We start from the raw sequence: 14,492 nt of genomic DNA on the forward strand, positions 1-14,492 counted from the left end.
GTCCGTTTCTGTGTGTGTTACATTTTTATGTTGTGTCGTTGTTTTCCTCTTATATTTAACAGCGGTATACTACTGTTGCCTTTATTTACCACTTTAGAGTTATACCTCAAACAAATGAAAATATTGCTGATTTGTTCGTGTCTGTTCTGATACTTTTAAAATTTATCTTGCCTCAACTAAACGTTTTGAGTTTTACACACGATGCTTATTACATCAATTCACAAATCATTTGGGAATTTTGGTGATGCAAATTTAATTGTTGTAGAGATATACCCCTTAACAAATTAAAAGAATGCTAAATATAAAAAAGAAGATGTGGTTTTTTGCCTATGAGACAACTCTCCACAAGAGACCAAATGACACAGAAATTATTAGCTGTAGGTTACCATACGGTCTTCAACTATGAACAAAGCCCAAACCACATAGTCAGCTATAAAAGGCACCGAAATGACAAATGTAAAACAATATTTAGATTTTTAATGATGTCCCCAGTTTTCAAGTTGGTCCAAATTGGGGTTCAAAATTAAAGTTTGTTTGATTTCACCAAAAATTGAATATATGGGTTTTTTTCTCATATTCTGACTATTTTATTTATTGTGTCTATTTAGTTAACGCATCAATGTAAATATAATGGAATTTGATGAGACTGTCATCAAAGTGAGAGGGTTAGCGCTATAAAGCCAGGTTTAATCCACCATTTTCTACATTTGAAAATGTCAGTACCAAGTCAGGAATATGCGTTTTGTTATTTGATTTTGCCATGTGGTAATGGACTTTGCGAATTGATTTTCCTTTAAGTTCAGAACTTTTGTGATTTTACTTTTTGATATGCTTAATCTAACAATGTATTAAGATTTTTATACCACCGCAAAATTTTTTCGGTCGTATATTGGTATACGTATCACGTCGTCGTCATCAGCTTCGTCCGAAGACGAATGGTTTCCGGATAATAACTTAAGTATAAGTAAATAGAAATCAATGAAATTTTAACCTAATGATTATAACCACAAAAGGAAAGTTGGGATTGATTTTGGGGGTTATGGTCCATCGGTTTTGTAATTAGGGGCCAATTGTATCACAATGTTCATACCATCAAGTAGAAGGTCAGGATTTATGTTAAGCGTTATGGGGCAAACAGTCTAGGAATTATTAAGGGCCAAAAAGGGGTCAAAAACAAGCATTTTTCTCATTTCAGATTTTGGAATTTGAAAAGAATTTTTCTTCAAAATTTGTTTTTGGGGGGATTTATATTCAACAGCATATAGTGTATTGCTCAAAAACAAACAAAACAATTTAAGGTCATTAGACCACATTCATTCTGTGTCAGAGACATATGCTGTGTCAAATGTTTTATCACAATCGAAATTCAGGGTTGTATCAAGCTTGAATGTTGTGTCCATACCAACTGTTCAGTGTTCGGTCTCTACGGTCGTATAAAGCTGCGCCCTGCCGAGCCTCAGGTTTGATTTTAAGGGTCCTAAATTGAACTATGTTTGATTTTATCAAAATTGAATTATTGGGGTTCTTTGATATGCCGAATCTAACTGTGTTTTCAGATTTTTTATTTTTGATCCCGTTTTTAAATTGGACTACATTAAGGTCGAGAGGGTCCAAAGTTTAAGTTTATATGATTTTAACAAAAAATGAACTCTTGGGATTCTTTGATATGCTGAATCTAAATATGTATCTAATTTTTTTATCATTGGTCCAGTTTTAAACTTAGTCCAATTGGGGTCCAAAATTTAACTTTGTTTGATTTTATCAAAAATTGAATGTATGGGGTTCTTTGATATTCTAAATCTTACCATGTATTTAAACTTTTGATTTTTGGACCCTGTTATCAAATAGGTCTACACTGAGGTCAAAAGGGTCCAAAATTAAACTTCGTTTGATTTCATCCAAAATTTAATTCTTGGGATTCTTTGATATGCTGAACCAATCTATGATGTGTCAAATGTTTAATCACAATCCAAATTCAGAGCTGTATCAAGCTTGAATGTTGTGTCCATACTGGCCCCAATTGTTCGACCTCTGTGGTTGTTTCAACCTGCACCCTGCGGACCATTTTATTAGAAATGTATTTGTGAATGAATCATTGATTGAGTAAAGACCAGTGGCAAATATTCCATGCATATTATAAACGATTTATAAAAAAATGTTGATTGTCTTGTTGAGAATCATACCACATCTTATTTTCATATTGTCGTTATCCTTATAGTGTTGATTTTCCCATTGGCAATCATACCAAATCTCTTTATTTTTACTGAAATGTCGAAGTTAACGGAAATTCATCGCGACTGAATGCACCGACTACATGTAATGCTTGGTCTGCATTTAACTGTATGTGAAGAATAGTATTTCAGAACATGTGGATACCAGACAAAAATATGTTCTCCCTTGACACCATTTGCGAGTATGGTCTTGAGGAAACGATGATAATCCGTCGGAAGGGGACGATAAATTGCTAACCAGTGTTAGAAGAGAGATATATCTCTTGCACGTAAAACTTGTAGATTTCGAAATAGGGCAGGCTAATGCCGCTACAAGGCAGCACTCGCATCCGATAAGTGAAAAGGGATTAATATAAGTTGCAAAACTTCTTTGCAAATCCACTATAAATAAATATGTTTAAACTAAGTTTTCTTTCATTGGTCTTGTTAAAGCCTCGGTCACATCTTACCGGATAGCTCGAACGGACGACCAACGGATAACTTTTTTTCAATCCGTGCATGTCCGTTAGACGTCCGTTCTTATCCGTTAGACGTCCGTCCATATCCATTGCATCTCCGTTTTAAGCGTACGTTTTATCCGTCGACATCCGTTCTGTCCGGTGGAAAATTTTGATCATGTTCAAAACTTTGAACGGACGTCTAACGGATAAAATGTCCGTTGAACGTCCGTTTTGTACGGTACTCGTCCGTTTCGTTTCCGTTTTGTTTCTGTTACGTGTCCGTTATACATCCGTTGGAGGTCTAAAATATAAATTCATAAACAAACTTCTACCGGTCGTATAACGAATAAAACGGATGATGAACGGATCTGAAACGGATTGAAAATTTCGCGTCGGAAATGCCAATTATTGGTATGTCAGATTTCTTAAGTTTCATGAATTTTTATTATTCATAATCTATCTTAGAGTAAAGGTGCGTCTTCACGATCAAGCAGCTCTTATTCAGGCCAGACACTACCCTTTGGCGGACTTTTTAAGAACAAATCAAAACCAGTTACACAGGCTTTTCTACCTCAGGCATAGATTACCTTAGCTGGATTTGGCAAAACTTTTAGGAATTTTGGTCCTCAATGCTCCTCAACTTTTCTTATTGGCCCCTTTTAACTTTTTTGGATTCGAGCGTCACTGATGAGTCTTTTGTAGACGAAACGCGCGTCTGGCGTATATACAAAATTTAGTCCTGGTATCTATGATGAGTTTAGTTTACAGAATCATTTATTTATGCGATTTACATGTATCCTTATTTTCACCTTTAATTTTTCCGTAAATCTTGTTCATCCGTTTTATCCGGTACGCTTCCGTTGGGTGTCCGTTTTATGCGATACTCGTCCGTTGGATGTACGTTCGACATCCGTTCTGTCCGGTACGTTACCGTTTCTCGTACGTTGCATATCCTGTGTGTGTCCGTTATGCATTCGTTACACGTCCGTTTTATTCGGTCAGTATATCAACGAACTCCCAACGGATAAGAATTTTGTCAGCGGACTTTTATTTTCATCCGTCAGGCGTCCGTTAGTGCTATCCGGTATGGTGTGACCGAGGCTTAAGGGGTTAGTTAATAAAGTTTTTATTTATAACCTAGCAATATGTCGAGTTTAGACAAGTAATTCTGTAGAGAACTTTATTAATAATTGTTATACATATCAATTTTATTAAAAAAAGTCGTATTTTTCTTTAAATATCCATGGTAAAATTCATGTTCTAAATGACTTGTTTTGTGTACACTTAAGCCACACAAGGCCTACATTGACTATCGACTGTATAGACAAAGCAAGATTTAAACTTCATGTAAACATCGAGTTTAATCAATGTGAACGTAATTGTTTCGTTTAAAAATGTATAACACTAACACAACAGTTTAGGTTAATGTAAACACGACCTTAGACTCCTTATTCATTACATATGTCAAATATGGGGTTTATCAAAAGCAATGTATTGAAATTAGATTGGTTACTACAGACTTTTAATTACCTTCACTAAGTGATTTTCAGATTAAAAGTTATTTCTTTATTATAGTTACAAGATTGGTCGTTTATATAAATATACAATGTTAATTTTCATTGTTTAACGCGAGCCTACATTTTAAATGAATAAATTGATTGAAAACAGCGGTTCCTTATTTGTGCATTGTGATTAAAAATTCGTATGTATAATTACTTTCATTTGTTTCAAACTCTGTCTTGTATTGTTCTGGTCGTACTATTGCAAATATTAAATTTCATGTCTGTATCATGTGTTTCCATCAGTTTACCATCGAACTATCACATGGTTAGGTTTGAAATAAATGATTTCTTTAGTGCTTACCGTTTTAATTTATTGACATAACTGCACGACTCGATTCTCAATTGATAGTGGTAAGATAATCGTTGCAAAGAATCCTGTTAAACTTTTGTGAAAGACGGTTTTAATTTTGCAGTGTTCAAGAGTTTATGTTCTATTTTGAAGGCAATTGTAGTGACCTGCAATACCAGAACCGTTCCATTAAGTTGTTATATGTCTTGTGTTTCTGTCTCTGACCTAGGTTTTCTTTATTTGGCAGGTGTAGTGCATCATGACATATAAGACATTGTTATGTGTACTGTAACGGCCAAAAATCGCCTTTAAATTGTAGCCAACAAAAGACACAAATCAATAATAAAATTTAACAATATTTATTATACAAAAGTTTACAAGACGTATTACACAAATATTACTGTCAACTTAACTGTCAAAATATGAGTCCAATCTTTTATCTTTATCTGTATCCGGATATCTTTCGGAATCCAATCTGAAATTATTACGTTCACTACTAAGGTCACAATCCAGTATGATGTTGTTTGTAAATAAAAGTGTCAATCCAAATGCTGTGAATGCTAATGTCTATCGATGTCTAAGTCCAAGTCCAAGAGTGAGTGTTTAACTTTAGTGTCTGTATATATATAGTTGTCATGGAAGATTCTAGAACAGACTTTAATGGAACATCCTAGAAAGTTACAATAAAAGTTTCTAGTAAAATGTAGAAGTTTATATAACGCATCTTTTATTAGGATCATTCTGGAAAGTTCCAATCATTCTGTAATTGTTCCAGTGATTTCTAAACTGCACAGTTCTAAGATTATTCTGTAAACAACTATCAGACCACACAACACAAATCAGGCCAACATAAATAAATACAATAATTACAATATCATAACAGTACCATGATGAACTTTCGTGCATGACTGCTGTGTATATTTATGACATGGAACTATTGACCAGAATATGACTGTTTGACCCTTGACCTATGCACGTTGGGTGTGTCATCGGGATACAGTGTGTATATTACCTTGACCTAAAAATATAATTTTCAATTGACCTTGCTTCTCAATATGTGGCATGTAGATGTACTGTCATAAGTTGGTGAGTCTCATGGAAATAGAAACTTCATGTGAGCTTGACCTTTGGCTTCAATGTACAACTTATATATTTTGTTTGAATTAAATGAGGAATTGTCTGATTGGCACTCATACCACATCTTATTATATCTATTTTAGATATAAAGATATATTTGTTAGTTTTGTGTAGCACGACTACCCTTTCCTCAAAATCTGTTTTGTGTTTTTTAGCTCACCTGACCTGCAAGGTCAAGTGAGCTTTTCTCATCACTTGGCGTTCGTCGTCCGTCGTCCGTCGTCCGTAAACTTTTACATAAATCTTTTCCTCTGAAACTACTGGGCCAAATTTAACCAAACTTGGCCATAATCATCCTTGGGGTATCTAGTTCAAAAAATGTGTCCGATGACCTGGCCATCAAACCAAGATGGCCGCCATGGCTAAAAATAGAACACAGGGGTAAAATGCAGTTTTTGGCTTATAACTCAAAAACCAAAGCATTTAGAGCAAATATGACGGGGTAAAATTGTTAATCAGGTGAAGATCTATCTGCCCTGCAATTTTCAGATGAATCGGACAACCCATTGTTGGGTTGCTGCCCCTGACTTGGTCATTTTAAGAAAATTTTGCTGTTTTTGGTTATTATCTTGAATATTATTATAGATAGAGATAAACTGTAAACAGAAATAATGTTCAGCAAAGTAAGATTTACAAATAAGTCAACATGGCTGAAATAGCCAGTTGACCCCTTTAGGAGTTATTGTCCTTTATAGTAAATTTTTAACAATTTTTCGTAAATCTTAGTTATCTTTTACAAAAATCTTCTCCTCTGAAACTACTGAGCCAAATTAATCCACACTTGGCCACAATCATCTTTGGGATATTTAGTTTAAAAAATGTGTCCGGTGACCCGGCCATCAAATCAAGATGGCCACCAAGGCTAAAAATAGAACATAGGGGTAAAATGCAGTTTTTGGCTTATAACTCAAAAACCAAAGCATTTAGAGCAAATCTGACTGAGTTAAATTGTTCATGAGGTCAAGATCTATCTGCCCTGAAATTTTCAGTTGAATCGGACAACCTTGTTGTTGGGTTGCTGCCCCTGAATTGGTAATTTTAAGGAAATTTTGCTGTTTTTGGTTATTATCTTGAATATTATTATAGATAGAGATAAACTATAAACAGCAATAATGTTCAGCAAAGTAAGATTTACAAATAAGTCAAGTGACCGAAATGGTCAGTGGACCCCTTTAGAAGTTATTGCCCTTTATTGTCAATTTTTAACCATTTTTCGTAAATCTTAGTTATCATTTACAAAAATCTTCTCCTCTGAAACTACTGGGCCAAAATAATCCAAACTTGGCCACAATCATCTTTGGGGTATCTAGTTCCAAAAATGTGTCCGGTGACCCGGGCATCAAATCAAGATGGCCGCCACAGCTAAAAATAGAACATAGGGGTAAAATGCAGTTTTTGGCTTATAACTCAAAAACCAAAGCATTTAGAGCAAATCTGACATGGGGTAAAATTGTTTATCAGGTCAAGATCTATCTGCCCTGAAATTTTTAAATGAATCTATGTTGTTTGGTTGAATTATTTTCTTGAATATTATTATAGATAGAGATAAACTGTAAACAGCAATTATGTTCAGCAAAGTAAGATTTACAAATAAGTCAACATGACGGAAATGGTCAATTGACCCCCTAAGTAGTTATTGTCCTTTATAGTCAATTTTTAACAATTTCATAAAATTTGTAAATTTTTATTAACATTTTCCACTGAAACTACTGGGCCAAGTTCATTAGAGATAGAGATAATTGTAAGCAGCAAGACTGTTAAGTAAAGTAAGATGTACAAACACATCACCATCACCAAAACACAATGTTGTCATGAATCCATCTGCTTCCTTTGTTTAATATTCACATAGACCAAGGTGAGCGACACAGGCTTTTAAGAGCCTCTAGTTTCAAAAATTGCACAGTATTGCCCAATATATTTGTAAGACCTTGACATTTGTTTTGTGTCAGAAACCTATATTATGTCAAAAATTTGATCACAATCCAAATTCAGACAGTATCAAGCTTGAATTTGGTGTCCAAATTTTCCCCAATTGTTCAGGGTTCAACATCTGCGGTCGTATGAAGCTGTGCTTAGCGAGGAATTTTTATCCATTTTTGATTTAAACCCAATAAAAATCTTAATACATGCATACACCCCAAGAGTGGCTGGGGTATAGAAATATGGTCACGTGGTCTTCTCCTGACCGGCAGTAAAACGCTTGCCGAAGTGGGGCGTCCGTTTGGCTGTGCGGGATGTATCAAGTTCGCAGTCACGTCCGATCAGAAAGGGGACGTTAAATCCGATACCTCGTGTAAAGAGAGTGCCACGCTCTTTGCACGTTAAGATCCCTTGCAATAACTCTTTGAGGGGTCAGTAGGTGGCCTGTTGCAAGGCAAAATTTCTGTCCCTATCCAATATACCCTCATTTTCCAGTGGCAGTCCAAATTTCCCCGACCATCATCCCAGATGGCCTCTATTCTATCAACCTACCTAATGTATTTATTGTGAACTTGTTCTCGTCCTGAATATGCATGACATATTTGCCACTGAACGTTAAGCAACCAACAATCAACAATAATACATACATGATACATTGATGTTTTCACCTTTTGAATCAATCTTTAAAGTTATGTAACATATATACCTGGAAAAAAGTATTGGAACACCTGATTTTTTCCATTAGTCAAATCGCAAACCTTACGTTTTTCCTTTTTTCCTTCTAATAGTTTTCAAAGTACCAGGATTATAATTTTATACGCCAGACGTGCGTTTCGTCTACATTAAACTCATTAGTGACGCTCAGATCAAAATAGTTAAAAAGCCAAATAAATACAAAGTTGAAGAGCATTGCCAATCCAACATTCCAAAAAGTTGTGCCAAATACGGCTAAGGTAATCTACTCCTGGGGTAAAAAAAAAAACAAAAAAAAAAACAAAAAAAAAATATGGTTAAATGTTCATAGTTTTTGGGGTGAATTGGGTATTTTTAAAGCTGATAGACATGTTAAACACTGAAAATTTCAAATTTAATTATACAAAATTTTATTTTTAAAAAGACATAATTTTTTAGCACAAATGCACTGTTTACAACTATTGGTCTACGCGATTCTAATTCCATCGGACAACTTCGTGTTGGTGTCAAACACACCGATTTTGGTCCATTTTGTCAATGTATACCGGAAATTTCAATATTTTGTATAACTTCCGTTCACACGGATCACTGCTTCCAGCCGCCCTCTCATACCACCACATAACCGACGTATTTGTTGTTGTGTTAACTGTTGTCATTCACGGTTCAGTACATTATCCAATTCTGCAAGATTTGGCACAGGAGGTGTCATTTTTCGCACTTTCCGACCGATGACGTCCCAAATGTGCCCTATCGGGTTTAATTCCGGCTACATGCTGACCAGTGCAATGTTTCTACTGACGCGTCGTGAAGAAACGCTGTTACAGCCCGCGATCGATGCGGTCGTGCATTATTGTCCATGAAAATGGGCCTTGTCTTCAACGGGTGATTGTCAAAATGCGGCACTACACTTGCCTAAAGGATTTCCTTCTGGTATCTTTGTCCATTAAGGTTACTACAAACATTTTCCAGGTCCAACTCAGTCAAAGGACACGCATCCCCACGCCATAACGAAGCCATCACCGAAAGCGACTGCCTCAACAATGTTCCTTTTGGCATATGCGGTATTTGGCTGCCGCCAAACACTAACTCGGCCATCCGTGACATGCAACAAAAATCTGCTATCGTCGGACCAATGCACCCTTCTCCTAGAAATCAAATTCCAGCGACGACGAGCTCGACACCACCGTAATTGTTCAGCTTTGAGTCTAGACGTTAATAATGACCTTTTCACGGGACTTCGGGAACGGTATCTTGTCCCTTTGAGTCGATTTCTCAAAGTTCTTGAGGAGAGTGCACGATGTTGAAACCACTGTCTTTTCAATACTGTACTATTAAGAATGGGTTTCTTCGAATAACTCGGCTAAGAGCTCTGTTTCCACGATCGATAGTTACTGAAAGTCTTCCAGATCTGGGAAGGTCCATCACAGAATTGGTATTTTGGTGTTTACTTACAATTCTGCTGATGGTTGAATGGTGGTGGCCCACGCGTCGGGCAATCTACCTAAACGACATTCCAGCTTCTCACATGCCAATGATTTGCCATCTCACATCAGTAGAAAGTTGAGGATGACCCATTTTTTATTTCATTTTATATTTGGCGTTGCAATACTTTTTTTTCCAGGTGTATATATTAACTTATTAATCATTAATTAGATTGGTCAGTCAATATTAAAAATTCAGCCGTTTGTGACCTAGGTTTCCCTAATATTCCCTCCCCCTTTTTCAACTAGAATATGTTTTATTTTTGGTTTTTTTTTTACAAATTTATATCAAAATATTTATATTTTTATTTTTAAGTAATATCTTTATGGATATCATTTTGTCTCTGCGACAATAACAACATAATAGTTGTTATTTCAATTGTTATTTATGTTTTAAAGATAAACGTGCAATATAAATTTATATACGCCCGCTGTTTTCAGTCGACCTTGGACAATATGTTTCAACATGTGACTTCTCTTGAACGATAAGAATTAGTCAAAACATACAACTTGATAATATATGAAATTATATTGTTTTTACATTTTTACAGATAGACTGCAACTTTTTGAAAGAATTAGCAGTGCATCTGAATTTAAGACCCTTCTATCAAAGGGAACCTATGCGTCCTATGAGAACCGGGTATATTTAGCAGGATCTGTTAATACAGGCAAAAGCACTTTAGCAAGTGTCTTGATAGGCGAAAAAATACCAACTGATTGGAAGTCTACAGATGGCCTTATTATACATTTTGGAAAAAATGGAATTGACTTAAAGGAAAGGAAAATGATTCCATTATCAAAAGGTAAATTCATATTTACATTTCTGTTGGTTTACCATAATATTTGCTCTAGCAGTACTGTTTGATGAAAATGTTGAGCAGAAGTTTTTATACGAATGGAAATTTTTTTGGGGTTCGAATAATGTTATGATGTTGTCGTTGAAGACACATTTGGTTTCCAGACAATAACTTGAATGGATCTCTATGAAATATTACAAAAAGGTTAAATACCGCAGGACGAAGGTTGGGATCGATTTTGGGGGTTGTGGTACCAACAGTTTATGAATATGGGGCAAAAAAAGGGGCAAATAACACGCTTTTTTGTAGTTTCCGGATAACTACTTATGTGCTGGTGTTTGGATCTTTCTGACATTATAGTACAAAGTTCAATATCATAAATGGTAGGCTGGGATTGAGTATGTGAGTTACTCCCTTAAACACGCAGAAATTAGGGGGAAAAAACAAGCGTTTTTTTTTCTTTTCCAGACAATAATGTGCGTTTAAGTGTATGGATCTCTCTAAGGTTGTACTACAAGGTTCCATACCATATTAAAAGGGAAGGCTCATATTGAGTTTGGGAGTATAAAATCAGACGGGGAGGGGAGAATGTGTCAAAAAGATTGGGGGGATTTTTTTCAATGTATTTAGAAGGTTCATACATTTTTCTTCAACATTTTTGAAATTTCAAATTTTGTGAAAAGGTTCAAGACGGAATCTTCAATTGCACAGTATTGCGCAATATATATTTTTAAAGTTTTTTGATCAAAATTATTTTGTGTCACAGAAACCTATATTATGTCAAAAATTTGATCACAATCCAAAACAAATCAAACAGTATCAAGAATATTGTATCCAAACTTGCTCTCACTGTTCGTGGTTTTACATCTTGAGCAGTATCAGGCTGTGCTCAACGACGCATTTTATTCAAGTGAAATTCAAATTATAAGCTTGGTAGCTTTGGTTACTATTTTAAAGACTGGACACACATATTCTCTCTATCAATTTGAGATAAAAGTTACTTAATTGATATAAGAATTCATAAGTTATCAATAGATAAATTGACCCTTAACCACTTTTTTACCTCACCTGGCCCAACAGGGCTAAGTGAGCTTTTCTCATCACTTGGCGTTCGTCGTCCGTCGTCGTTAACTTTTACAAAAATCTTCTTCTCTGAAACTACTGAGCCAATGTTAACCAAACTTGGCCACAATCATCATTCGGGTATCTAGTTTCATAGATGTGTCCGGTGACCCAGCCAACAAACAAAGATGGCCGCCATTAAAATAAAACATAGAGGTAAAATTTAGATTTTGGCTTATAACTCTGAAACCAAAGCATTTCGAGTAAATCTCATGGGGTAAAATTGTTTATCATGTAAATTTCTATCTGCCCTAAAATTATCAGATGAATCGAACTACCCGTTGCTGGGTTGCTGCCTCTGAATTGGTTATTTTAAGGAAATTTTGCCGTTTTTGGTTATTATCTTAAGTATTTTTATAGATAGAGATAAACTAGCAATAATGTTTAGCAAAGTAAGATCTGTAAATAAGTCAACATGAAAAAAATGGTCAATTGACCCCTTAAGGAGTTATTGCCCTTTATAGTATTTTTTTTACCAATTTTCCGTAAATTTTTGTAATCTTGTACAAAAATCTTCTCCTCTGAAACTACTAGGCCAAATCTATCCAAACTTAGACACAATCATTATAAGGGTATTTACTTTACAAAAATGTGCCATGGCTGCCATGGCTAAAAATAGGACATAGGGGTAAAATGTAGATTTTGGCTTATATCTCTAAAACCAAAGCATTTAGAGCAAATCTCACGGGGTTAAATTGTTTACCAAGTCAATAAAATTGAGAATGGAAATGGGGAATGTGTCAAAGAGACAACAACCCGACCAAATAAAAAACAACAGCAGAGGGTCACCAACAGGTCTTCAATGTTGCGAGAAATTCCCGCACCCGGAGGCGTCCTTCAGCTGGCCCCTAAACAAATATATACTAGTCCAGTGATAATGAACGCCATACTAATTTCCAAATTGTACACAAGAAACTAAAATTAAAATAATACAAGACTAACAAAGGCCAGAGGCTCCTGACTTGGGACAGGCGCAAAAATGCGGCGGGGTTAAACATGTTTGTGAGATCTCAACCCTCCCCCTATACCTCTAACCAATGTAGAAAAGTAAACGCATAACAATACGCACATTAAAATTCAGTTCAAGAGAAGTCCGAGTCTGATGTCAGAAGATGTAACAAATATCTATCTGCACTGAAATTTTCAGATGATTTGGAATTGGGATTTTGGGTTGCTCCCCCCAAATTGGTAATTTTTAAAGAAAATTTGGCGTTTTTATACGACCGCAACAATTTTAATTTTTCGTCGTATATTGCTATCACTTTGGCGTCGTCGTCGTCGTCGTCTGCTTGCGTCGTCGTCTTGCATCGTCGTCGTCCGAATACTTTTAGTTTTCGCACTCTAACTTTAGTAAAAGTGAATAGAAATCGATGAAATTTTGACACAAGGTTTATTACCACAAAAGGAAGGTTCGGTTTGACTTTGGGAGTTTTGGTCCCAAAATTTTAGGAATTAGGGGCCAAAAAGGGCCCAAATAATCATTTTCTTGGTTTTCGCACAATAAGTTTAGTTTAAGTGAATAGAAATTTATGAAATTTTGACACAAGGTTTATGACCACAAAAGGAAGGTTGGGATTGATTTTGGGAGTTTTGGTTTCAACAGTTTAGGAATTAGGGGCCAAAAAAGGGCCCAAATAAGCATTGTTTTTGGTTTTTGCACCATAACTTTAGTATAAGTAAATAGAAATCTATGAAATTTAAACACAAGGTTTATGACCATAAAAGGAAGGTTGGGTTTGATTTTGGGAGTTTTGGTCCTAACAGTTTAGGAATAAGGGGCCCAAAGGGTCCAAAATTGAACTTTGTTTGATTTCATCAAAAATTGAACAATTGGGGTACTTTGATATGCTAAATCTAACTGTGTATGTAGATTCTTAATTTTTGGTCCCGTTTTCAAATTGGTCTACATTAAGGTCCAAAGGGTCCAAAATTAAACTTAGTTTGATTTTAACAAAAAATGAATCCTTGGGGTTCTTTAATATGTTGAATCTAAAAAAGTACTTAGATTTTTGATTATTGGCCCAGTTTTCAAGTTGGTCCAAATCGGGGTCCAAAATTAAACTTTGTTTGATTTCATCAAAAATTGAATAATTGGGGTTCTTTGATATGCCAAATCTAACTGTGTATGTAGATTCTTAATTTTTGGTCCCGTTTTCAAATTGGTCTACATTAAAGTCCAAAGGGTCCAAAATTAAACTAAATTTGATTTTAACAAAAATTGAATTCTTGGGCTTTTTTGATATGCTGAATTTTCAATTGCACAGTATTGCGCAATAGCCAGAAATATCTAATTGCACAATATTGTGCAATAGCAAGAAATTTTCAATTGATTGAAGTTATCTTTCTTTGTCCAGAATAGTAGTTGAGTCAACTTAAATCATTGTTTTATACAATATACAATGTATATTCACTTTTACTACCAACTGATAAATTAAAACAATCTTTACCATTCAGTGATAACAAGCACCTTTTGCTACATTTTAATATTTTATGATGTATTTAAATGAGTAGTTATTGTTGCAAACTCCATTAGAAATTTGAATTGAGATCAGATTTGGAAAAAAGGGAAAGGGGGATGTGAAAAAAAATGGGGGGGGGGGGGGTGGTTAAATTTTTCTCATTTCAGATTTCATAAATAAAAAGAAAATTTCTTCAAACATTTTTTTGAGAGGATTAATATTCAACAGCATAGTAAATTGCTCAAAGGCAGAAAAAATATTTTAAGTTCATTAGACCACATTCATTCTGTGTCAGAAACCTATGCTGTGTCAACTATTTAATCACAATCCAAATTTAGAGCTGTATCCAGCTTGAATGTTG

General features: G+C 35.1%; 2 protein-coding genes across 2 annotated transcripts in view; both read left to right on the forward strand.

Moving 5' to 3' along the window:
• Positions 1 to 14,492, forward strand: part of LOC139515660 (uncharacterized) — a 207,419-nt gene that overhangs the window by 75,252 nt on the left and 117,675 nt on the right. The window lies entirely within an intron of this gene.
• Positions 1 to 14,492, forward strand: part of LOC139514474 (uncharacterized) — a 56,389-nt gene that overhangs the window by 1,228 nt on the left and 40,669 nt on the right. The window contains exon 3 of the mRNA XM_071303781.1: positions 10,305 to 10,556. Coding sequence (XP_071159882.1) covers positions 10,305 to 10,556 — 252 coding nt within the window. The remainder of the gene's footprint in view (positions 1 to 10,304; positions 10,557 to 14,492) is intronic.

Source organism: Mytilus edulis, chromosome 3, assembly GCF_963676685.1.
Source record: "Mytilus edulis chromosome 3, xbMytEdul2.2, whole genome shotgun sequence".
Classification (NCBI taxonomy): domain Eukaryota; kingdom Metazoa; phylum Mollusca; class Bivalvia; order Mytilida; family Mytilidae; genus Mytilus; species Mytilus edulis.